This window comes from Lonchura striata, chromosome 12 (genome assembly GCF_050655825.1).
Source record: "Lonchura striata isolate lonStrDom1 chromosome 12, ASM5065582v1, whole genome shotgun sequence".
NCBI classification, from domain to species: domain Eukaryota; kingdom Metazoa; phylum Chordata; class Aves; order Passeriformes; family Estrildidae; genus Lonchura; species Lonchura striata.
In genome coordinates, this window is record NC_140714.1 from 22,147,552 (window position 1) to 22,175,300 (window position 27,749).

General features: G+C 41.2%; 1 protein-coding gene across 18 annotated transcripts in view; it reads right to left on the minus strand.

Moving 5' to 3' along the window:
- The window catches only part of IQSEC1 (IQ motif and Sec7 domain ArfGEF 1), a 279,361-nt gene that overhangs the window by 42,871 nt on the left and 208,741 nt on the right, over window positions 1-27,749 (minus strand). Inside the window, exon 1 of one of the 18 annotated variants that reach the window (XM_021544794.4) lies at window positions 12,785-12,958. The exons of 16 other annotated variants lie outside the window; for them this stretch is intronic. In XM_021544794.4, the coding sequence (XP_021400469.3) occupies window positions 12,785-12,849 (65 nt within the window). In that variant the 5' untranslated portion in view covers window positions 12,850-12,958. Of the gene's footprint in view, window positions 1-12,784; window positions 12,959-27,749 lie in introns of those variants that run through there. One more of the 18 variants, XM_085590832.1, reaches the window with a different exon arrangement.

A 27,749-nucleotide genomic window follows, 5' to 3' on the forward strand; every position in this document is an offset into this window, starting at 1 on the left:
GGTTTATCTCCCTGCAATGTGCAACTGCATATCACTAGTGAGCCCAGCAATCTGTTGAATATTCTAATTGTGTAATATTAGGAGAATGCAAAACAGCTGAATTTAACCTATAAGTCCAACTGTTTTATTGCACTCCTGCTTCAGCAGAAAATAGACATTCATTAACTGCCAAGGCAGAAAAAGTGAAAGGCTGCTTGCAAGTATTTTACAAAGAAGCACAGAATAGAACAACTAAAGAATGAAAATAAAATATTTAAAAATAATTTGTATTAATAATATGACTTTGCATTAAAAAAAATTAAAATAGAATAACTGAAAAACTTTATACAACTAAATAACTTTTTGAAACAGTTGCCAGCACTGACTGAATCAATATTTTATCAAAAACTGAAAATTTCTTCCTGTATAAACCTCAGCTTGTAATAAGGTCAAAAAAAAATCCAGACTGACAAAAAGGGGAGGAGCTGCTGTTGCTAGGAATAGGTCCTGATTTTACAGTCATTTCCCAAAATTCAGGGATGAGTTCCTTTCAAGAGCTACCTAATAAGAAGCTCTGTCTCCTCTCTCCCTCTCTAGTTGTGTGGTTAGCCATGACCAATGCAAAACATTTCCTCTCCAGGCATTTTAGCAGCACAAGCCTGGCAGGTCTTTTTGTCCCTGGCTCTCATTTTACACTTTCAGTTATTACTTCTAATCACAAAGGCTGTAATTAGCACCAGTATGCTAAATACACTACCATATTTTAAAACAATAACATATTATTCAGGATGTTTGACTACCTATTGTCATTCTCTAATTTTCCTTTTTATATTCACACCTTCCTTTTCCTTCAAATCTTGCCAAACTATTAGCAAAGGGAAAAAAAAAAAAAAAAAACACAGTAAAGACAAAACTTTAGAAATAAGAGAACTTCAACATTTGAGCTTAAAATGGAAATATAAAAAATATCTGAATTCCAGTAAGGAGCAACCCCCAAGCTTTCCATAAGTATGGATTTATCTCTTCCACTGACTAATAGTGAAATGACCAGAGAAGCTGCTGGTTTGGATGCAGAGGCACAAGAATTTATCTGTCAGAGAATTTATACTATGGAAGACAGACATCTGATAATCAGAAAAGCAGAAAGTCCCCTTCATCCTGAGGCTCAGAACCTTATCTTTAGAACTACATGCATATAAAAAGGAAGTATATAACAATAACATCACATGCAAGGAATGATTCAGTGATGCCTCTCACCCCAGAAACCCCGCAGTTTGCAAGTAGTCAAGTGTCCCTGTGCATTTTTAGAACTAAAATATGAAGATAATGGGAACATATGTTTACAGAAATCACCCAAATGTTCAAACCAGTTTGCTGCAGATTTAGTTTGGAACAAAGAAATGAAACATGTTTCTAAATAATGGAAATGCTAAATCCAAACTACATGCAACATTCTAAAATAGAACCAAGAAGACCCTCCCAGCAGAACAGAGCAAATGCTTGAGAAGCTGTTTTACAATGAGCATTCTCTGAAATCAGTATTATTTTCATTTCACTCTTACAGAATGGACTTTCAACAGTGTAATATAAAGACATGAAATTGAAAACAGGCCATAACAACTGGATAGTACACACATGAGAACCAATCAGCATTATATTAATCCTATTAAAGAACTGTTCTGGACACAAAGAGAAGTATGACAATATAGTAAGTTTGTACTGTTACATCTTTAAAGATTTTTCCTTAGCATTTCAGATCCTTAGAAGCATGAACACAAGTTCAAGGGTATACAGAATAAATAAATTTTCTTCTACATTGTCAAAAGGATGAGTATTACAAATACAGCAACAAAAACATGTCCATCTTAAAATTCTACTCAGCACAAGGTGATAAAGCCACTCAGCTTGGCCATGACAATCCAAGGGCTTTGCTCTTTGGGAAGCAGGGAGGTTTTAAAGCAGGGCTGTGGTAGAGCAGCAGTAAAACTCCAGGTAGTCAGCACAGCCTGAATTCAAACTGAGCTTAATGAAGAATCGATGCTTTATTTTATTTGTTGCAACAGTGAAGCATTTGCATGAGTGGTTCTTCATAAAATACCTCAGCCAAATCCACCCTTCTCTCACTTGCCTGCTTTTCTCTGGATCTATATAATTTATTCCTCTCTTCAGGGAAAAATGCATGTAAAGCTGGTTCCCTTGAAGTCACATCTACTCAACAGAACAATTCAGCAAACTCATCTTCTTTGTCCCAGAAACGCTTCTGTCCAAAAACACCAACACATCCACAGCTGAAGTATCCAGATACCTCCTTGGGACTCTGCCTTATGATTTATGAGATGGATTTAAATGCAAACCACAGAGTAAAGCTTTTTGCATTAAAATCTCATTTCATAACCATCACTTCCAGTAAAACTTCTGCCTCACTCAAAAATAAATATTCTGTATAAACAGGTCCAAATGCCCAGGGAGGAAGAATTGCTACGCATCTGTTTTACACCAACCATCTCCTTTTAAAATGTGGAGGTTAAAACCAGTCAAACTGTGATCTTAACTCCCAACTTTAGATTTCCACTTGAAATAGATCCAAATTCTCTACCTAGCCCTGGGAATGCAGACCAGAAGTCGCCCATGGAACTAAGTGGGTAACAGAGAGAAGCAGGATGGCAGCTGCTGCAGCAGCTGGTATGGCCAGACGCTTCCAACATGACGGCTGAAATAAACCACACAAATAGCAAAAATGTTTAGGGCAAATGTGAGCATTCCACATAGGAACAAACCTCTCCAAAAGTTAATTTCTTGCACATAACTTTGCTTTACAAGTGCAATGAAGCCCTGGTTTGAATGTGTAATTCTAAGTGACAATTGCAAGCAGAACTCTGCTCTCCAGAGCTGTGCCTCCCCGCACAACTTCACCTCACACAAGCACTCCTTTGGCACAGGGTACACCCCACTGCTTCAAAGCTGCCTCGTGCTTCAGGACCTGTGCCGCTCTTTGCCATAAACGAGGAGGTACATTTAATTAAAGCTCTGATGTGTGCACTGTATTATCTCCAATTACCCCACCAAACGTTCTCCATTAACTTTTCAAAATGCAGAACTGGCCATATGTATTTCACACAAGCCATGGTTTAGCCTTTTTCTCCACCCCCCAATACAATTCCCCACTGGAGTGAGAACATCTGAGCAGAAGTTTATTATTAATGCAGTTTGAACGAGAACCTAGTCCTTATTGCCCTGTCTGGTTTGTGCTGCCTAGTAAACAGAAGTCAATTATATTAAGAACTTACACAAATCCCTGAATTCAATAAGCACAATAACATTAACAAACCAATCTACCTTCAAATACACCCTGCAAAGAGTTCAAAGCCATTATGATGGACAACAGCATTCACAGGCAGTGACAAAAGCTTTGATCCAGGAAAGAAATATTGACCAATGTGTTTTACTTCTAATGCACTCTCAATTCAGCTGTTTCTGTTCAAAACAAATGAAAACTTGAATGCACATCAAAGTAATGTCCCAGGTAATTCATCTGACTGAAGTTAAATATCATTGCAAGAAAAATCCAGACACCATTTGCATGTGTCTCAGAAGCAAACCCTAACAAAGCAGTCACTTATTCTGTAAAATTCTGTGGTAAGAGTGCCAATAACAGCAGTCTGAGTCAAACAGTCTGAGAGACATTGAGGGAGGGCACAGCTCCACAGGCAGGTAAGCCTGAGTGCCCTGTAAACCTGCAGCTGCTCCCTGCTTCAAGCCCTGATTCCCAAGCCACACAACAACCCCAGTGCCCATCCCCTGGACACTGCCAAGCTGTAGTTCTCACTGAATAGCCCCATAAAAGGCATTAAAGAAAACACTTTTAGGAAAAGGGCATTTTGACCCACACTCTTAGATGCCATCAGTAGCAGCAGAGAGCAGAGTGAAAGATGAGAAGTTATTTCTCCCCACTGAAGCAGAATGCAGGAATGAATGCACTGTATCTTCTGACATGGAGATGGACAGCAGTGAGATGGAAATAGAGCCAAACAACAACCCACCATTTTAGGCAATAAAACAACGGGGTTAAGAACTAAGAATATCCCTTTGGGAAAGGCTTATTGAGACTATCTTCAGCTTCCATGCAGCACAAGGAAGGTTAACCAGCTTTCAGATCACCTTTGTCAAACAGTGGCAGTGTATTGGCTATCAGACACAAGAATGCACAGAAGGATCCACCCAACCAACCCTCCCCAGTACCATTCAGTGGCTCATGAACCTCACTGCTGAAGGCAAAACTGTATTTTATTGTCATTATTTAGCAAAAGGAACAAGGGGACTGGCAGTGCCAATGGAACCTGGGTACAGCTTACAAATGTTCACTTCTATCTCAGGTGAAGTCAGCCAGCATCACTTGTTGCCAATCTATGTCAATCATCACCCATCATATGTTAATTCAGCAAGAACTCTTTAAAAAATGGGTATTATTAAAAGATGACTTTGGGGTGATAATTTGAGGCTTGTGGTTCAAACCAGTTCAAGTTTTAGAATTTTTGAAGTTTTTTTATGGCCAGTTCTTCTTTTTGATGTGTCAGCGTAAAATGCATTAACATCCAAAAATGTCCTGTATGCTTCAAATAGATGCTCTGCTTCTTACATGGACTAAAGCTAACAATTTTAATGTAACTGTGGTGTCTGTGGGATGGACCACTTAACAAAATCTGTGAAGGTCTGCCTCCCACTGCAGACTTTGTCCTTTCCGTATTAAGCGAACTTTTACACAATATGACAAGCTTGAAAAATTTGTGGAGTTTCTCAATGCAGCTGTAGTAGAATTTGACCTCAACTATTTACATTTAGATACACCATTCAGCAATGGAAATTCTCTTAATTTAGCAAACCCACACTATATATGACATGTACTGAAGATAGCAAGATATTGGCACACATTCCACTGTCTATACAACACGCCCTTCAGCCATTGCTAAGTTTAAAAAGGAAGATTTAGTGTCTGCAGCTGAAAAACCCTGATTTGCACACACAGCTGAAGCAGCATTTGATACAATGCAGGAATCCTTGGTGTCCTGTGCCAGCCACCCTCCTCTTTCACCTCTTCAGCTGTTGTGTCAAGCCTGTCCCAGGAAGGGGTGACAGAACAGCACTGCTGCTGAGCAATCAGCTTGCTGGCAATCAGGTTCTGTCAGAGACAAGCACTGATTTCCTCTTCCCAGTCAGGTCTTGGTGGATAAAACTCTTCTTTCCCTTCTTCTGTTCCATGTACGAAAGAAACGTGAACTACTTTGAAGATGCTTAACAAAATCCTGTTTAATGAGTCAATATTTTAGGCCCGGAAAGTTCATACCTAGAACGTTCTAGTTAAATAGTTAAAACTATCTCAACTTAGATCAAATATAAATCAAATTAATATAAATCAAATCAATATAATAAAAATAAATATAAATCAAATTAGATCAAATAAAGCCTAACACTTAACACATTTTAAAGGTTTGCCCCTGCACTATTTGAAATGCTTACAAGTAGGACACAGTACAGAGTGCTAGGAACAATTTGGGAGTAGACCAGTCTTTCCCAGTATGTGAGGGAAATTAAGAACCAGCACAAAGAAAGAGCATGCAGATGGTCCATGCAGCAGAAATGACAACAAAACCATTTTCCTGTACTGGACACTGCATTGAGTAAAGTCTCAGAGCACTAACAACTCTGTTCATTTGGACTATATTTTAACTTCTGTGGCAAATGAATGTTGTACAAAAGGATCTATTTAGAACAACCAAAGGATTTCCTTTCAATAAATTATCATATATTGTTATTATCTAATGGGTTGTGCTTTGAAACAATGTCACTGATGTACATGAGATACTTTGCTGTCTCTCTAGGATTTAAGAAATAGTTGGCCAAAATTATCTTCTTTTAAAATCAGAAAGGGACTGTTCAACTTCTAGTGGTTGGTTGACTTCTTTCTGTAATTACAGATAAAACTCAAAAAATTACAGAGTAAAATACTTTAAAAAGTCAATCCAAAAGGAGGATGGGCTGTTACAAGTCTGATCAGAGAAACCTCTCACTGATCTAACTGAATCTGAAAGTATATATAATATAAAAGTCCCACTCCATTTTAATCACTGTACAAACCCTCCAATTTGACTGCCAGCTTGGATGTGCCAAGTCTCAAAAAATAAAAACCAATCCAAAAAGAGAATGAAACTTACCAGTTTTCTCTAAGGGAAAACAACATAATTTTGAAATGTTTAAGTGCAAATGGGCATGTGAAACTCTCAGCAGGCAGGAAAGAAAAGGATGAGAACACAGCACTTGTTCCTGCTCCCAGTGAAGCTCAGGGTGTTGTTACCCAGCCAGTGAGAGCAGGAACTGGCCTTGAGCACTCTGCACACACCAGGAGAGAGGTGTTGTAACTCACTGGAACAGGAGCACTGCTCACCTCTCTGTAATCACAGGCATCCTCATAAAACGGAGATTTTATCCTCTGCTGCACACCCAAGGTTCAGATCAGAGTGTACAGAACATAGTGTTTAAGGAAACCAAATAATAGGAGATTTTTTGTTGGAAGTATAGGGCTTGGTGAAAAAGACAGTGTGGTAGATGATGCTTAGATTCAAGGCAATTTGTTCAAACACTGACAGTATTTGCAGACATACTCAAAGATACCACACGTAAGTCTTTACTCCTGTAGAAACCGGACCTCAGAAGATTGCTCATAACCTCTAAATCAGTTAAAGAGCTGACAGATGCTTTTTCTCATTCACAAACTTCCTTCCTTTTACATTTCCTCCCCATTATGCTGAGTCTATACATTTTACAGCTCCTTCTCTGTCAGAGAGGAATTAAGTGTAGGCTTTCAATAGAACTTCTGACTCACCTCACTGATGACAATGAAAGAGTTAACACAGGTAGGAATTCCTGCCTTGGAAATCTTTTACTGCACACACAGAGAAGAGGAGCATTTTCTGGGCTGTGCAGGGCTTGTTGCAGCTTCCTTTGGGTGCAGCACAGCTGCCCAGCACTGCTGGCTCCCAGAACCACTAACACCCTGCACTGCCTTTAGCTTAGAGTTGGAGTGAGGATCCCTGTGGGCCCCTCCCAGCTTGGGAATATTCTGTGACAGTGTCTGTGATGGGGATGCAGCTTGGTTTAGCTGGGGCTGCACGGGATGCTGCTCAATCACAACAGAACATGAGTCTAAAATACACAGCTTGGGTAACTCTTGGTCATCTGTAGGCTCTTCATCATGACAAAGTTCACAGATCTTTCCACAATGGAAAAGTGTCTTTTGGGACAGGGGTAGAAGCCCAGTTCCTGAAAACAAGGGTCACCACTTTGTGAAATGAAAATGTGATATCGTGCAAAGACAGATTTTGAAAATCTCAACCAAAGACAGTGAGAAATGGTCTTGTGTAACATGCTGCACTGTGGTAGGAAAATCTGGAATATTTTTCTAGGCTAAGCTAATCAAAAATATCTTAATGACTTCTTAATAACAAATAAAGAATTCAAGTTTGCATCATATTGTCATTATTTGGGACAAGTTCCATTAAGTCTAGGTAATGCTCTGTTCTCTCTCACTTCACAAGGTGTTAATGACTAGTATTAACAGGAAACTATCAGCTGTGAAGTCCCATTCTCTCATATCTAAGAGTATTAAAATCAGCTCCTTCTTCAGTTTCTACTAATGCTTGACATCACTGGTATCTTCTAAAGAAGACTCACGGAGTAAAATACAAGAAAAGAAAATATAAACAAAAACAATGAACTTCCTTTCATGAATCCAAGAACAGCTGAGATTATCTAACATTTAAGATCTTGTGAAAAGAAGAATCACCTCAGACACCTCTAGAATGGAAATTCAACAGTTGACTCACAGAAGATTACTATAATGAAGAACCACACAGAAAGAAAAATAATTTTATTCCTGATTGAGAACACATAGTGATGTTAAGACTGAGAGAAAACCTATTCTTAGGCTGCAACATGACCAGAAGCTCAGGGATTTCTGCAGGCCTGTTCTCTGTACTCAGATCCTTGGGAGCTGCAGTTGGATCAGGAACAATGCTCCCTCTGATTTAAAGGATGACTTCCTGAGCACAACCCCCAAACTAGGAGGGAAACCCTGTCTCTGGTACTGTCTTTAAAGGCAGGACAGCTTCCAACTAAATCATCCATTCCTTCCCATGGGTGTACCCTTGGAATTCTGTGCAGGCACTGACATGGCCTGTCCCAGCCTGACCATGACAACTCTCTCCTATAACCATTCCCACTCCAGGCTACTAAAAAGCATCACTGCACTCAAGTTAAACCCAGCTCGGGGTCCCACTGCCATTTCCAGCTCTCTGTCGGATCTCAGAGGGAGCTGGGACCATTCTGCCGTAAAGCTGGGGAGTGAAAATTAAATTAAAAACAAACTGTGAATGCTCCTGTAGTGCACAGTCAGGGCTGGCTGCAAACATTCCCTATGACAGAAAACCCTTCCCCTTTGCATCCTTGCTACCTTTGCCTTGTGTGGGGATGACTGGAAAGGTCATGGATATATTAACAAAATGAAGGAAGTTGGTTTTCTTTTTCTGTGTTCATGACACATCCATCCTTGTTAATCTGGTGAGTTTTAGGGGCCACCGGAATTTTTTGGACTAAATAATGCAAGCATCCCTCAAAACAAGCTTAGGATTCTTTTTCTATGGCCATGCCCTGTGTGTAGCCACTGATGTAAATGCAAGTCAGATCATAGCTGTGGCATTTTGTTTGTGCTTGCACAGCAGAAGGCAACTGGGAATTGTGTCCTTTGTTTATAAGCACAAGTTTGACTGGGATGACACTGAACTATTGAAAGAATCTCATTAGCAGATATAATGCATCAGTTTCCTGTAGTAAAGGCGATCAAACTCATCATTCTAGTTTTCTGCTTCTCTCACAGGGACTAAATGGTTTGATTTTTTTTTATCATACCAAAGCTTCTCTTTTTTACTTTATTTTTATTAAAGACATCTCTACAATTATTTAATGAGAATGATTTTAGTCTTTTGTCTATTGTAAGGAAGCAAAAGGATTTATTTAGCTAAATTTGCATTCCCCTTTAACGTAATACTGGGGCTTTGTGCTACAGTGGATTAAAGCAGCATCTGTTCTTCTCTGGAAACCTGGAGTTAAATCACAGCAGTGCAGTGAAGTTGCCATCTTTTTCTGTACCCTAAATGGAACCTAAATAAATTTCAAATGGATTCCCAGAAGACATGAGAAGAGCTATGTAAGTAAAATATTTTTTATTAGTAAGTCTTGCAAAAAATGCCCATGATCAGTAACTGTTTTTTGCATAACAAAGATGTATAAATTAAACAAAACCTTTATTTACATAATTTTTGTCATAAAATGGCAATATACAAGATACTGAAAGTGGACTTTTAGCCCCAAACACAGGGCTGATTCTGCTCTTGTAACTATACAGCCTTCTGAGGCAACAGACATAAAGCAGCAAACTCAGGAATATGAATTTGGCTTGTGGCCTGTACCCTGTTTAAATACAAGTGACATCTAAACAAAGCAGGGTTCACAAAAGCAATGCACCAACACAATTTCCCCCCTAACTCAGGAGCCACCTTCCCCATAGTTTCAGTTGCTCTGTGGACCAGGCAGTGTCTGGGTTATGGGCACATTCTCACAAATTTAATTTGTTGCAAACAGAGCAATCGGGGCTCCACCTTGGTTACAGTTTCTGAGGTCTCCTGTAGTTCTGTTATTAAATAAACATTAAAAGAAATAATTGATTAACACCTGCTGTGATTAAAATATGCCTGACTCTGAAATTAATGATAAAATTACCTTGGGTCTAACAGAGGAAGAGCCATGTAAATGCTGAAGGAGCAAAAAAAATTGCATCCTGAAAGACCTTTATGAATTACGGTAAATCCTTGCAATGAAAAGGTCCAACAATTCAGACTCAGGCTGTGGTGCTTCACAATTAAAAAAAAAAAATCCAGTATTGAGAAAATGCAGTACTTTAAACCCTCCTTTGCACCTCTCAGAATCCTGCAGTAACTGGAAGCCTCATAGCTCACTCAGAAAGCAGCTCCACACTTACAGCACTTGTGTCCCAAGGTTTTACTGAACTTTGAACAGTGGCGTTAAACACCAAGGAACACAACTGAAGTATGTAAGCAGCTGTTTAATACCTCCAGGTAATGGCATCCACCACCAGAGCACTGACCACCTCTAGACCAGCTTTTGTTATTCATCTCCCTCTCACTGGTGCTCAGGGCAGGCACGGTTTGCAGCATCCTTAGAGCAATCACCCAAGTGTGCTAATCAGCTATACCATTATGAAATTTGCCTCTCTGCAGAGTTGGAGCCCTGAGCTGACATCTTTAGACTCCAGGGAAAACATCATCAGTATGAAGGCTGTTGTTTCAAAGGAGTTGTTCCACCCAAAGTCCTTGCACTGCTCTTGAGGCCCTCAAAGGCATGAAACAACCTCAGCCTCCAAGCAATGGGCAAGTTTTCTCCTCATGAAGACCCAGTTTTGGGAGAAACACTTTCTACAGCCATACGAACAGATTCTCTTGAAAGATTTTTAATTTTGCAAACATGAAATGGTCACAGGGTGACAACATCCATGTAAGACCACGAAATCCTAAGAAATCACTTCCCATTTCTCCAGAGAACACTCAGCAAACCACTGTTGAAGGCACCTTCTCCAGCAGAGAAGTCTCCTTGCCCAGCAGGCACTCCCTGGATCCAGTCCCTGCAACCTTCCAATACAAGACTCTAACAGGAACAACAAATCAGAGTTACTGTTCAACTTGGTATTTGTACTTTTCAGGGCAAAAACAGAATCCTTGGGTTTCCTTACCTGAAAGCTGCAAATTATTCCATGAAACTGAACTGCAGGTTGTTTATTAACTGCACCAGAATTCCCAGAGAACTTCTAAAGGGGCAAAGAAACTGAATGCTGTTGATACACGGAGCACTATGGTTTTCATTGGTCAGCTCTGGATCTTGGATTACAGTATCTTAGATGATAATGAAGTATTTCAGATTAGTACAAATAGGGGAAAAAAAAGGATGATAGATGACTTCTCATGGGAAACCTGAACATTGAGCTTCTATTTAACCAGGAGAAAAAAGCCCAGCTGACTACTTTGTAACAGTACTCTCAATATCTTTCAGGAACTAGAACAGGACATCTCAACAGCAAAACCAAACCTGCCACAAAAGTAGAAGTAAAACAGGAAATGGGTCATTTTATTCAGCATGGCTGTAGTTCTCCCAAAGCACCCGATAGATGTAATGAATTCTGTGTTTATATGAAGGGTATCTGCCACAAGAACAGACACAGTTAAATACAGCCATCCAAACTAAGTACTCAGCAATTCCTCTTTTAGCACATCAGGCAGAATAATCAAGTTTAACTGAAAGGAAGTGCATAGCAATGTACAAATGGAGGAAAAAAGTCTGAAACAATGATGAATAACAGAATGTTACTGTGTAATAGGCAAATATGTCACTAAAGTAACTGTTATGAATTATGTTTTTAGCAAGCCATACAAAGGTAACATCACTTCTGCAAACATTACCAACTCCACACAGGCAACTCACATTATTCTTTTCCTTAAGGGTAAAAAATGGGCTGAAGGATCATTAAATGTATGACTAAACTGTACTATGAAACACTTCTCTTTATCAAAAAAATTTTTTTTTTTTCTAGAAAAGCAACTGTTGCATTCATACATAGTTACACTGAATCCAGTCATTTCCTCCTTTTATATTTTTCCACACATGCCCACACCCAATTTAAGATGTTTTCTATCTTTAGCTAAATTGAATACTCTTTTAACAGTCAAACAGCTCAACATTTGGCTGAATTACTTTGTGGAATGAACTTCCACAACGCATCGGAGATAAATTAATTTTGCAAGTGCACTGGAAGTGCAGGATAACTTTTTTAGTTTATCATAAATCCACACCAGAAAAAAACTCGTTTGTGCCTGGAGTTTTCAGGCAGCTCATGAACACAGTTCTGTGTTGCTGTACTTTTGACACACATTATTTTGGTAGTTAACAACATCCTTACAATAGGGACTGTATGTGTTAACATGACAAATCCCACTCTGTTTCTCCTGTGTCAGTTATTCAAGTACCTGTACTTTAAAAGCCTCTGAACTAAACTTTTTTTCCCTTTTATCTTATTTTCTGGCTGAGGGCACGAGCAGCAAATGTTGATTTACCCCTCTGAGTGTGACACCCCTTCCCATGTAGCCAGGACAAGGCCAGGTCTCCGGCCGGCCCCAGACACCGGGAACAGCCCGTACCAGAGCTCTGCAGGCAAACTCGCACTGCTTTGACACAAATCATGTGATTCCTCGCTCTCTCCCGAAAAGCAGTGTTTACACATCGGAGTCTGGAGCGGCACACGACAGGTCAGCTCACAGCCTGCTGCCACAGCTGCCGATTTATGGCTCTGCCTGTCACCCACAGCCAGCGCAGCGGGGCCGCCCCGGCTGAACTGCGCACAGGACTGAACCCCGGCTCCGCAGGGCAGACAGCCTCCGCCTGTCCCCCTCCGAGCCCACACACGGGGAACGAGCTCCCCATCGCTGCGACCCGGAGACACCCCGGGGACAGCAGGGGTGACCCCAGGGACAATGCCCAGGGACAAAAGCGTGCCCCCAGCGCCAGCAGGACACCGCAATCCCGTCCTCCCGCACCGCCCCACAGCGAGCCCGGGCGGCGGCGGCGGCGGCGGCGCGGAGCCCTTTGTGCGGCAGCGGGGCTCGCCCCCGCAGCCCTCGGCAGCGCTCACCAGCTGTCCAGCTCCAGCTCCAGCAGCGACTGGGTCCGCTCCGAGCTGCAGTGCAGGCACCACATGGCCGGGCCGGAGTGTCGGGCGGGGAGCTCCGCGCCACCATAGCCGCCCCTCGGGCCGCCCCGCCCCGAGCCCGCTCCCCTCCGCCGGCCGAGGGGCAGGGAAGCGGGCAGAGCGCAGGCGTGGAGGGCGGGATTCCCGGGAAAAGCGCGGCTCCGAGGGTCTCCTCACTGCAGCAGCCCTCACTCCCCTCACCGTGCCCGGGGGTCTCTCGGTGCGGCCCCAGCGGGCACGGCTCTCCAAGGGCTGCCCTCACACCCGCGGCCCCAGCGGGCACGGCTCTCCAAGGGCTGCCCTCAGGCCAGCCGCCCTCACACCCCTCGCCGCGGCCGGGGCCGCTCGTACCGTTCGGTGCCCGCCGGAGCCCTGCCCGAGAGGCCCCCGGCCCCCCGACAACAAACAAAATCGCAACGCAGCCTCCCCACAGCTTCATACCCTGCAATAACACAACAAAGCTCCGCTGGCCGAGCTCTGTAGTTTAGGGAAACTTTAGTCAGGAACTGAAAATGTCACCCAGGAGAACCGCCGTGCGAGGAGGAGCACAGCGCAAAGCTGTGCATACGACATATGGTATTACACATCCCATGAGGGGTGGTGGAAAGAATCGTGTGTTCTGCGTAGTTTCCTAAGGAAGCGTTAGGCATAGATTCCAATAAGCCTGGGTTTAACTAGCTTTCAGTGAAACTCAAACACGTTAAGGAAGGACACACCTACACCGGTTGTTTTCATAGGAATGTCACTGCAAGACTCTAACCAGAGACTATTTACGCTGCAATGCCTGCTTTCAACATCTAATGATTATCCAGACAGCCTCTTCCCCGCAGAACGTCTGGGATCCACAACAACCCTCCGTTTTTCTGGTCCTGACTCAATGCCTCCTGCATCAAGCTTCGTCTCTACTTGTAAACAGAGACAAATCCAAAGCAGACACAAGCAGTTCCCAAAAGTCAACTTCTCCTTCGGAAACCAGTTTCCATTTAGGAACCAAGTGCAGACAGTCTTAGCATGAGCTGTGAAGGAGACGTACTGGAAAGTGTGGCTGGAAAGCTCTGACCTCCAAAGCAGTCACAGAATTTTCTGAAGAATGTGCTTTCCTGAGCCCACTTCAAACACAATCTTCCTTCCACAGATACGATCACGCTAGATCAGCAAATAACCAAGCAATACAAACACATCCCATTCCAAACACTGTGTGGATAGCCGTTGCAGATGGCTTTCCCCCATCAATGTCAAGCATCCAGAATTCCCAATTTAGTTTTGACCATTCAGGTGCAAAAATTTTGTTTGATCACTTTTTGCTTGAATATGTTGTTAAAATTTAACGTAGGGATTAAATGCCCAAATCATCTACACATTTAAGATCTCGCATGTATTCCAATGCGGGGAATTAAACACAGAAAAACAAATTCTTGTTGCACTACGCAGACAACATTTGTGGTTTCTGAGTTGAGGCAGCCTGTTGCAGTTATTTCTGGTGTGATTTTTTTGTGAATGTTTCAACATTCCAAAACCATTTTAATTCAACCATAATCAAAAGTGTACATTCAATTTTCCCTCAGGTAACAATAACTGTAATCCACACTGCACAATCCACCCTGTCTCAGGTGGTGATTTAGCAGAGATCTCTAAGTCTGTGACTTCTTAGGACAGTTTTTGGTGGTGTGTAGCTCAGTTTCTTTGCCACCCTGATGGCAGAGGTGCTGATCACACAGAGCAGATGTTTCAGGCCCCAGAAGACAGGGGCAGGAGAGGCTCTTCTACCAAGACAGAGCCAAACGGGGGGCTTCTATAGCACTTTGTTGATCTGCACTTTGCATACGAAGCTTTGGCAGAACCAGTAGGATGTATATTCTCTACTGTCCTCCTGCTGCTGTTTTGACACTGAACTAGCGTTAGAGCTGCCACTAAGATATTGTGGAAATTTGTTGTGCAGTGTAATGAGATCAAAAAGTAATTTTTCATGTCCTACTATCCTTTGGAGCACAACTAAAAGCACTACATGAAGTCCTCTTTGCTCCGTTAGATCAATTTAAGCACAAATGAAGGAGCTGGGAAATCTCTCTGAAGAGGAAGTAAACAAAGATTTTAAAACGTGATTTTACACTTTCCAGACCAGCCCAGAAGTTTGAGGGAAATCACTGTGAAGCAAGTGGGCTGGCTGACCTCGGGAAGAGCTTACTGTGACAAGCAGCTCACTCACTGAAGCAGTGACTGCTGCTTCATTCACTTTGGACCACCGCATTTTCCAGCCACTTGCCCAACAAACAGCACTGTCAAACTACAATATCTCAGCAGTGAATGACTCCCTCAGACCATTCAACCCTCTCTGTTAAAGCTAAACCTATTTCATTTCTAATATAGAAATATAATTAAACAGACTAAACGCAACACTGAAATTTTTATTTATCTAGTAATTTACATAAATCACTGCTATTTAATGTGTTAATGGCTAAAACAAAGTTTATAAACCCCTAGAGTGCAACAAACTCAATTTGTAATTATGAGCACACAGCCATTTGTACAATATGCCATCTAAATTTACAGTAATTATGACCCTGCTTAAACTGTAATTCCCACCTTAATCACATTCAATACACCATTATTTGCAAGATCTGAAAAGGCTGAAAATAAGCATTTGTCTTGCATTTTGCTTGAATAAAAGCAAAGGGTTACACAGGCAAAATAGAAAAAAAAAACCCCAACCAACCAACCAAAAAAAAAAAAACAAACCAAAAACCAACAAAAAAAAAAAAAAAAAAAAAAACTAAACCCCCCAAAAAACTCCAGAAGAAACTACAAGGGAGTAGTTTTCTTCCTGCAGAGTGTAAATACAGCCATGCAGCATTGTACAATAAACTGCATATACAGGTAAAAATACCTGTTATTCCTCTCACAGTGGGATTTGAGGGGATATTAATGAGAAAAATATACTAAGCCATGTGGATCCTCCACATCCTGCCTCCCATGGTGAATTCTCTGTTTCTCATGCTCTCCCTCCACCCATGCTTACCTGTACACCTGATATAAACCCAAATATAATAAGTATTCAGTAAAAAAGACTGTGATAGATCCGTTTCAAGGATGTACAGCACAATCCTCTTTCACATTATTCTCTTCTGGGGCACAGTGAGAATTATCAGTGAATAGTAATTGATCCTCCAACAATATAAAACATCATAATGTTCCCACATTACCTGGAATTACTTGGGAATTCACAAATATGCCAGGGAATTCTTCAAATGCTAACATGCTCTTGTACTCATCCCAGTTTTGTGTCCCTCCAAAGTGGACTTATCTTCTCTCATACACATTTCTGCATTTTCTGTGGCTCTGTATTAAATTATTTCATTTTTTAATGCCAACACACAAAAATCAGCATAAAAACAATAATTACAACTTGAGTTCATTTTAAAATTTAACTTATAAAGCCTTTAAACAAACACATCTGGGAAAAGGCTTTCTGCTGTCAGTTGCTATGGAGAAGGCAAAACAATGAATCTTTGCAGTCTTTTTTGCTCTCCAAAGAACAAATCCTAAGTCTGTTTAAGGCAAAGGAGGTCTTCACTGATTTCAAGGGTTTGGAGACCCAAAGTGTTGCTTTTCATCCATGTATCTCAAACCCCCCTCACCTTTACAAAACCTAAACAAGTTTTATTGCTATGTGAATGATGGGAATGCTGAAGCATAAAGAATATAAACCACAGCAGAGGAAAATTAGAGTAACTTCTCTCAGTTGCCTTGCAGATCAGGGGGAGAACTAAAAGTCAAACAGATCTATCTACGTGTTCTGCTTCTTTATCCCCTCCCACAAAACAAGATGCTGCGCTCTACAGAGGGAGGAAAGATCAGTGTGTGTTGTTGGCCCTCAAAAGAAACCTTGCCAGAGAAAGGCTGTGCTCTCCAGCAAAGCCTCTCCATACCCTGACTAGAAGATTTGGATAAGGGCAGCAATTTTGGAACAAAAAAGCCAATGTCACATGATAAAAGATTTTTCAAAATGCTAAGATACACTGATTTACCAAGGCTGGAGCATGCAAACCAGGCAACCCTGCAAACTACAGCAAGCCATGAAGGACATATACAAAATCTCAGCACTGAAACAATGCCTAAAGAGGCTTTGACTGCAGTCAAACCATTAGACCAGAGCCAGGATTCCTGACTGAAAATTCTCTGCTGTCACTAGTCTGACCTGGCTTTGTCTCTCAGAGTTGGTAGTTGATCCTACAAACCCTCACTTGTGCTAGAAGCTATTGTAAACTGTATTAGTGGTACACTATAACACTGTCTGACTATTTACATCCACGGCCAACAACACTGGGAAAAGTAACATTAGGCAGAGCTTTTTTGAACATGATTTAAGTTTGTCTCTCAGACAGCTCTGAAATGCTGCTCACACTGCTTCTGAGCTGATGTGTTCATCCTCTGTCCCTGCCTCTGCTCCCCATAGTGCAGCTCACAGCATGACATAGTTTTGGTTTTCCACAAAATCAGTCCATTACTAGATAACTACATTTCATTATAACACTATTGAGAGATTTAAAGTTTCTCTTAACAAATCCACAGGCACATGAAACTTTTTTTTTTTCTGTACAAATTCTTTCCCTTTGAAAAGAATTCAGCAGAGGCCTTTCTGCAGCTGTCACTGTTGCTGCCACTCACCCCAGCAGTGAAACGATACCTGAGGAGCAGAAGCTGCAAGAAAGGTCAGTCAGCACTGAGGGGTGGTTCTTCAAGAGGAAACATTTCTTTTAAATAAATCCATGGACAGGATAGTGGATGCTCGGAAATCCCCCAAAGGCAGTAGAGAGGCTGACAAGGAGCCAGAGAGCCCCCTTAGAAAGAACTTCATCTGGAAGCCAAGAAAGCCACTCTGTTCACTAGAAATTGTAGATGGAGCAAAAGGAAAAGGGAAATCTCTGTTCTGATTCTGTGGGGCAATAAAGGCAGGACTCTGTACCAGGAATACAAGGTGACTGCAATTATAACTCTGTTGAAACCATTACATGTATAAAACTCCTTTGTTCTGTCCAATGAAACATGTACAAGGGTGGGTCCTTCATTCTCTTCAGGTGGAGTGGCACCTTCTCTGTGGAATCCAGAGTTCCCACAGCCCAGGACACACCTAAACATTTGCAGCACAGGTCACTGGGATCCTGTGGCTGTGTGTTTGGTGTCACTGTTGAGCAAGGGTGGTGGGCACCCATGGAGTCAGGATGGAAAAATTCAGGCTATATCCTGCTGCTCTAAACCAGCAGATCTCACAGAGGAAAAGCTGAACCCATGGGCTCCCCCTTCAAGACTGTTACTTAGCCTTAATAAAAGACTGAAAAAGTAATTGTTATTTAATAAAACATCTTGAAATTAATTTGGACAGAAAACACACATTGAGATGATACAAATAATGCAGGTGGCTAATACACATTGGGTTAATGCTCTTGAGCACCCTGTGTAAACCAACAGAATCCAAATCATCCTTTAAAAATATTCCATACCAGAAGGTTCCTCAGAGCTTCCTCTTTTTCTCTGCTTTCATTTCATGGCAGTAATAATGTATTTACTGCAAAAAGCATTTGTCAGGGATTAATGGCAGCCGAGATTAACATTGCCTAGTTATGCTTCATGTCATCAGCATCTCAAAAGCTCTCCATCTTCAAGAAAGGCACGATTATGTTTACTTGATATTTAATGTTTTGGGTTTTTTCCAGTTTGAACAACTCATACATTTACTGACATGAGAGAGCTTCAGTGTGCACACTAAAATCAAGCAGAAGGACACATGACTGATTTGAACATTTTTTTTACTAATACTTTCTACTTCTAAAAAAATACAGAATTGTGTTTCTTTGAACACATATGTGAAAATAGTTATGAACCCCACAAATAGTAGCTCAAAGCTTGGGAACATAATTACTATTTAGCATTAAAGTAAATACTGGAATGTTGCTACTTTAGATTCTGAACAGAACTGTCTCCAGCAGCATTTGTGACATCTGGCTCAGGATAATGTGCTCAGAGATCATGTGTGCAGTGCGTGCCATGCAGAAGGACATATTTTCCACGAGTGCCTTTCTGCAAGCACCATTTGAAACCAAGGAATTTTTCTACTTGAAGCTCAGACTGTGTTACAGTTGTTTATTTTAATAGCAACCACCAAGTTCAAACTGTCAGTAAAATGACAAGCATCACTGCAATTCCCATATATAAATAATAATTGTTTTAAAATTACCAAAATCAATTTTTAAGGTAAAGAAATTACTTTTTCACTAACTGCATATTTAAACACATGGGCAATAAGAAGATTATAAGGGAGGTCTTATTATTTACCTAATAAAGTTGGATTTAAAGGAATTTCATGGAAATATTTTAATGGTTTCTGTATTATGCATAGCTGTGCAGTGCAACTACTTTTAAAACCAGAAAAATATTCATCTACACTCCCATTTTTTCAAATCCATCAGCATTGAAATGCACTGTAGTACGCAGATAGAAAACTTGATTAAAATGCAGGAATATTTACAGACACTTCTTTTTGGCATTGCACATCCTTCAGCCGATCCCGCAGGCAGCTGTGCTGCCACAGTGTCCCTTTCCACAAAATGCAGCAGAGGCCTTCTGCTGAAGCTTTCTGCAGAGTGAAAAGGGTGGTGACCATGGCAAACCAACCCAACAAACCCACATTGCTCAGCAGTGCTCATGCAGCAAAATGAGTTCTGGGCAAGGTTACCTCTACAGACACAGGGCAGGGAACAGCTGCGTGTGTGTGGCACCACTGTGCTAACAGAGCTCAGCCTCCACTCGCCCACTTCGGCCCATGGACCACGCTCAAGAACTACCAAAACTCAATCCTAGATGAAAGTAACAACAAATGTTGAGCTTTTCCATAGCAATCTTTATAGGGAATATAAACTTTAGTGGCATAAACAAAAACAGGAGTGGAAACAAGGACAACACCCCTTGTGGAGAAACACTCCACACCAATGTGGAATGAAGAGCATAAAAAAATTAGTAATTTTGTTCCTGCTTCCTGACTGGAGCCTGGAGGATAACACAGCAAATTCCAGGGCCCTCTCTATGGAACATGCTGAAGTCTCAGAAAAAAGGCTGGGCAGCTCAGGCTGCTTTTACAGGGAGACAGGGCAACCCTGCCCATCTTGCCTGAGTTCTGGATAAAATTTGGAATAAAAAAGCAATCTGGATAGAAAAGCAAAGGATCCCTCTTGCCTTAAGGGGAAAACAGAATGATTTCACTGAATGGCACACAGACAGGGCAGCCTGACCCACTCACCTTTTACCTCCTCTGAAGGGGCATTTCCACACACCACCAACCACCACCTGACCCACAAGGTGTGGGGTAAGGTACCTATACATAAACCAAAGCATATTTTAAATCACTGCCTTCAAAAGGCAAAAATGGCAGAAGAAATCACATTTCTCACACTCAAAACAGGTTATTTTGCAATAAACTATAGCAGTGAAGTGAAAATTCACTGAAGTGAAAGGTCACTTTTAACTTTTGATTGACCTTTTGTCCTGTCACAGACAACATTTAATGAATTGTCTCATCTAAATCTTAGACAAAAAGAAAAATAAAATCCATTATGTTAAGTAATTACATGGTACAATTAAAGGTAGGTATCCTTTCAAATGCAAACAGTTAATTTACAAATAGAACCACCCCAGGTGTCCTAGGAAAAGCTGCTAACCAATCTGGAGATTAGGAATGGGAAGTAATTTGAAATGTGAATTCATTTGCTTTACCATCACATGTTCTTTCCTCCCCACAGCCCCCAGTCTAGGTGCCTAGGCTACAAACTCACAGTTTGTATCTTGGCAAATAAAACTACCCTGATGCAATAAAAGAGACAAAGAATGCATTGTAAATGGATGATATGGATGATCTTTGGCATCCACCAAAGATTACTCAGTGAATCAGTTTCTATTAATGTTACTTATCTTCATCAATGTGCAGGAAACATACTCTGGACTCAAAGGGTCTCCAATCTCTTCTTCTCCTCCTCCTACTCTTCAACACCCAGAGGACTGCAAGAGCACTGGCAATTTAATAAATTTGTATTTTGTGTTATCTGACCAGAGAGATTTCCTCCTTCTCTAGGGTAGGATTTATCCTGGTGCACTCAAAGCTCTGTTTGCCGAGAAGCCAGAAAACTGAGTTACAAGAAACACTTTATTTTGTTGATGGGATTGCAAAGAGGTGGCTGGGGGCAGAGCACAGCCAGTTCTTAGCACCAGCCACCACGGGCAGAGGATGATGGAGAGGAGGGATGTAGTTCCAGTCAGGGCTGTTCTATGGAAACCACAGCACAAAGCTTTCCATCCTCATGAGCCTGAAAGGGGCTGACAGCACAGCTGAAGATGGAACAGGCTGTTTCAGAGAGGGGCAGCCATCTAGAATCCTCAGGGGGTTTCTAGTACAAACAACATTTCATGGCCTGTGGGTCTGAGCTCCTATCCCAAACCAAAGTTAAGCTAAGCTTAAGGTGCAAACTTGGCTATGGATAGAGACCCCAGCAGGGGAAACCAAAGAGGTGACACAACCTAACACCTGGTCACTAAACCCCTTCCCAGATGCTACAGGTATTCAGTTCTTGAAGAGCCACAAGGATAAATTTTAGTCTTCTAATTCTTCCCTATGAATTCTCCAGCAGTGTCAGAGAAAACCACCCCAATGTGATGTACAGGGAGGAAGTCCCTGTAATCCATTTACAGGCCCGGAGAGACATAGACAATATTTATATTATCAAATCTCCCATCACACTCACCATGAACATTGCTTTGGGTCTGAAGCCTGTAACATGAAACCAGCACACTGAGGTTTGCAACCCCACTGCAACAAAGGAAACAGTGGAGGACAAGCACTTCCATGTTTAGTTATCAACCCGGTGTTTAATTCTAGGAAGAAAATTCTGACTTGCTAGTGACAGAAGAAAAATGAAGATAACTGCAGCTCAACAAGAAGTGTTGGAAAACTGCTCCATTTCCTTGATTGGATCACCAGCTTGGATATTATGCCATCTTTTGTTTAAATTATGAATTGCAAAGTAATTCAAATGTGAAGTATTGCTCAATCAGTTTAAAATTTAATCTCAAAAAATTCAGGTATACTTGATTGACAATTATTTTTCTTCCTACCAAAAATACCACCAAAATCTGAGAAATTAAGAACTTTTAATCTTGCAACTCTGTATTTGATCCTTTCAACTGACAACACAAAATCCTCCAGTTTTTACAAGCAGATGAGCACAAAATTTACTAAAATAATTGTTTAAGCAGTGGAGTGTGTCCAAACTGTATCAGGTGCTTGCTCTACAGCCATTCCAGGAGCTTCTCTCCCACATCACTCCACAGGCTTTTGTTACCCACCACAAAGAGTTTCAACAAGTAACTTAAAACTGGCAAAAAGATGCACTTTTATTTACAATGTTTTCTTTCCACACAGCATAGACAAAGCATCTGCCTGTGCTCAACAGAAATGAGACCATCCATTTTGCTCTCAGCTTGCTTATAAAACCAGCAGAGCCCATCCTGAAGTTCTTCAGTGATGTTTTCTTGCATTTATTTTATATTAAATGTCCACTTACAGCATATTCTAGCTATTTGGGATGAGGGTGTTGATAGCAGGAAGGTATTTGTCGTGGTTTGGGGGTTTTTAGTCATCAAATTGGCTTTCACCGATGGAGAAAGACTCAAAGCATCCCTTTTCCTACTGTCCCAAAACCTCCCCCATAACCCAGAAGGAATGAAACAGCCACATGGTCCAAGCTATTTCCAATGGATTCTTTTTGAAATTCCCAGAAAGAAGCACATTCTGAACAATGTGGAAGGATCACCTGATAAGACAATCCAAAATTCTGCGTTTTTGTCCTGGAATGGATACTGCCAGTGGCACCAATGGAGCTGTTCCCAAGAGAGGAGGAGTTTGAAGTTCCTGCCATTATCATTCAATGACACAGAGCTGAGAGCTGGAATTTGGGGTTTCATTAGGTCTGAAGGAAGCACTCACACTGCTGCACACCAGAGCAGCAACACAGTTCTCCGTGTTAGGGCTGTTGACTGGAATTAGCATTGCTGAAAGGAAGAGGCACCATTAACACTGAGGAAAGGTGACCCTTCCACGCTGTGACAGAATATTCAATGTTGGCCTTCATCTACACCTCTTCTAAAACACAACCTTGAGAGCTCTAACAAAAACCTGCCTCTCCACAGACCTGGATTTACCCTCCCTAAAATGCAAACAAATATAAGTGAAGCAAAAACAAACCCCAGACATTCAAAATGAAGCATGATAAATTCACAGGCACTTACTGCAACAATATTCCATGCAGAATCAAAGATACACTTTAGAGCAGAAATCTGCTGAAAATCCCAGAATATGTTGTCCAAGGCATAGTGCTACAGTGGTGATGGCACATACGCCCTTCAATTATTTCACTTCTAAAAATGAAGGAATAATTATTTTAAACCTGATGAAGCCCAGACACTTCTGTAAAGTTTTCAAATAAAAATAACTTCTTGTCTGTGATTAATTTTATCACACTAAGAAAATCACCACAGAAAAATCTCAGGAATTCATTCTTTACTCAGACTAATTCCAACTACATGCCAGATTTTCTCCATCCAGAATATAGTTTTCCTTAGAAAACTCAGCTTTGCACTTAGAGGGCTCCACATACCCATGTCCTCACACAAACTCCACAGAAAGCACTACATGAGCTCATCTACAGCTGTGAGATATGAACAGCAAAAGGGAGGCAATAAGCTTTCCAAAAATTTCAGGGGGATTTTATTTTGGAGAAGATATTCCTGCATTAATGCTCCCAGAATATGCTGACTCACATGTAGAGCTGGAGCTGGCAGAACAGCATCTCCCTTGGAGGTGACAATTCCCTCTGTGTTTGTGAAGGAAGCAGAGAAGATCTGACTTTGCGTGAGAGGAAAAGCAGCAGAACTCGGAGCTAAACGCATCTAACCAGGCTGACTGGGTGTCTGGTCACCACAGCCAGAGCTCTAAACAGCTCTGCTAGAGGAGAGGAGTTTGGCAAAATCCCAGATGGGGAACAAACGCCTGGAGCAAGTCAGGCTCTGCGAGAGAAGCACCCGGAAACACACTGGCTGTTCTGAGTCTGCACCACTCAAAACACAATTTAATCCATTTACCAAAGCCATTAGAATGTTTCCCTCTGGGTAAAAGACAAAGGCACAAAAAGCATCTCCTCTTGGCTCATTTCTATGAAGTGTGGTCAGACATATTTGCATCAAGAGGCCAGACAAAAATGAGCATGAGGCTGAAGTCTTCCTGGCTGCTCTGGTGAAAGAATTTAAGATGTAATTTTTATTTTAAGTATACATCATTAGTTGGTACATTAGCCATATTTTGAAAGTTTTTTTTCTCTGCACCATTTTCTCTTTTTGGACCCCAGTGGGTTTATTAGAACCAAGCCACCCAGACTCTCTGCCATGCTGTCAACACAGCAGTTATATAAACCTGATCCATTTAATTTGTTGTGCTCAAAGCCCACCTACTGCAGCCAGTTTGGACACAATACTAATATTCCATGGGCTCAAACAACAGGCACATCAACTCCAAGGGAGAAGCCTGCTCAGTAGCTGCCAGAGCTCCCACTGCCTGGCATGGCAAGGGGGGAGGATGCTGATCTTAACCATTATTGGTCTATTCATAACTAAAGCATCAGGTATAAACCCCAATCTGTGTGCAGCTCTTGGGAACTGTTCCTAAAAAGCTGCAAATCTAATGCTCTGTAAGTAGAAAGCAATCTCAAAAATGAGTGGAAGTTTGCTGGGAGAAACAACCTCTTCATCTGATTCTATTTAAATGGTACAAAATAATATTGGTTTTCCAATTAATTATACTAAAATAGATAAAGATTATGATTTCCAATAAAAGCCTCCACAGTTTTGGTTTGCAGCGTGGAAAGGCTGCAGTATAAATAATCCAAGTGACCTTTCAGGTTGAACCAAGCAACATGGTGCCGTAATTCCCCATGCAGCATAAAACCACCACAGAGCTGACAGTAAGCAGAATAACCTGAGAGGTTTGAGACAGCTGCTGGAACAAAGACTCCACTGAAATAGCTCTGTATTTATACCCAGCTCCTATAAGAACATAAGAGATAAAACTCAACCACTTTTGCTCGACGAAAGAGGAAACAATTTAGCTTTGAGAGGCACAACTATCTCTGCTGCTTTCTGTTCATGTAAACCTGGCACTTTGCATTAAAATCCTGCAGCCAAGCAGACTGGTTATTATTTCACCTGACGCTGCTAAAGAGCATTTAGGTCAGTCTGCACAAAGAGCCAGACCTTTCCTGATGCCAGTTTTCAGCACTGTTGGACATTGAAGGGTTTTGTAATGAAGCTGTCATTCTCCCACCTGGGAGAACTGAAGATCAGGTGACACATTTTGCTGACGTTGTGCTGGTTTAGAAAATTAAGAGTCTATCAATATTTGCTTTGGGAAACGTCTCTCCCCAAATCTCTCAGATGCAGCCTGCTAGAACTTCCTCCTGCTGGCAAGAGAGCACAGTACAGTCACTGCCACAATGATGGAATGAGGTCCCTTCTTGTTCACAGAAAAAATGTGCATTGAAATCATCCTGCTGCAGTGTGGGGAAACACAGCAGCTTTCACAAAGCCTTCCCTGAACAAAAGGTTTAAACATCTTTAGGGACTTTGCCTTACCCTGAGATGGAGAGAGTATTCTGGTTGTATGAACATACTTATGGAGAAACAAGATTTTTAGGGCATGAGACCCCAAAAAGATCATTATTAGCAGCATTAGTCAGCTGTTTTTTTGCAATATGGTTTGTTTCAGAGTTACTCTTGATAAACAAATGAATAATGAAACAGGTGTGATCCTACTGAAGCAAAAGTAAATGAAATGAAGGCAGAAACACTGGAAAATGAGACAAAAAGCACACTAAATGCATTCAGCAATGTCCAACACTTTAAAAAACCTTGATAGTTCCACTGAAACCGCAGTGGCTGTTATCAGCCACCAGCTGGGAATCCCAGCTCATGAGAGTCACAACCACTGTGCTGTTTTGTTCATATTTTCCAAACAACAGAAGGAAAAGAGTGAATTTCAGAAGATTAATAAACACATCACATTATAATTATTTTGTTCCTTCTGCATGTAGTAAAAGCTAATGGCTTTTTTTACTGCATGTTCTAACTCAGATTTTGTATTCACTATATTAAGGCACTCTGTAAGGAAATATAAAGCCTACATTAAGGCCTTATATGAGAGCCTATTTTCTTGAAGGATTTATAAATATTAACAAGATAAAATTTACAAATGCAAAAGACACCATTTGCTGCTGTAAATGTTTAATTCTGAGGGAACAGGAATAACATTTTCATCTTCATGCAAGTAATGAGCTACATTAGAAGAATTCTGATGTACAAAGTGTTAAAATAGCAGGACAAGCCAGAAGTGATCAGAGGTGATTCAAAGTCTTTCCTGCTGCCACTTGTAGTCTCAATTCAATGTACGACTTTTAGGTCCAAAAAATCTGCTTGGTATTGGCAGCAATCTGGACTGTGGAAGCCCAAATGATAATATTAGTTTTATTAATTCAATATCCCCTTCCTCCAGGTCAGTGGTCACTCAAAGTCAACATTTTAATGGCTAAATGGGAAGTTATGCCATAAACTACTAAAATCTAAACTCCTTATGAAGAATACTTTCAGCATGGCAAAGGGATAATGGAAGGCCTTTATAATCGCTGTAAAAAGGACTATTTATTTTATTTATTTTATTTCTTTGCTCTCACTAGCGTGAGGTGTGGGGGTGGTTTTATTCCCTTGCATCTGTCACTTAACATAGAAGTTAGGAAACAACAACAAAGAAAGAAGAACACAGTGTAAAAGAAGAAGAGTCCCCACAGGCTATGACACAAAGCAAGCACCACAAAAAGCAAAGCATTCAATATGAAATGGGAAGGAAAAAGAAAATTCTTGCCTGTAATCAACCTGCCATTCTGCCTAGGCCAACTCCTGCAACATCAGCAGTAAATACCTGCTGATTTGGCACATCACCCAACTGTCACATCATCGCTGAAGAGAATTTGTTGATGAAGGTATTTTCCAGACCGTAAATAAATAACATCACAACCTATTTCTCAGGTATAAACACCCAGGCAAAGGGAAGATGAGCTGCATATTGTGCTATTAAACTCTTTAAGTACAATTTACAGCTAATTGCCTTTCACAGTGGGGGAAACCCATCCCTTCCCAACCAGCTCCATGCTTGATTTTTTTATCCATCTTCCCCAGGCTTTAATTGCCTGCTCAGACTGGGATGGGAGGCTCCAGCAGCACCATCAACAGGGGCAGCTCAGCAGAAATGTAGAGTTTTAGTGCTTTGCTGCAGGCCAAGAGTTCCAGGGAGGGAAAGCCTCCTGTCTTCTCCCCCTCATTAAATACTGGTGCACCATGGTAATTACAAAATACCACCCAAGATGCCTTGCAGTCTTTTTCCAGGCCCAAAAGGCAGCTTTGACTTCTTAGTTCACAAACTCAAGACTTGAAATATGGTGTTTTATCAAACATTGCAACTATTAGGACTGCATTTATGAGGTGATGGTGCCCAGAATCCAGTTGGCTCTTTGGCTCCAGTCATTTCAGCACAACACAAAATGCTGTAGTGGGGTCCTAGAAACTGCTAGAATTATAGAGTCCTCTTGGCCCTGAATTACCCATTGTGTTATGCTTAAATCTTTCTAGAGTAAATAACCTTTTATTGATTAAATTGCTTTTAAACCCATGCTTTAGTCCCTTGATTTTAAGCGTGTACATGTAATTTTGCAGACAGACAAAATATGCTTGGGTTTTTTAATCTCTACAGAATGTACTTGCTCTCAAA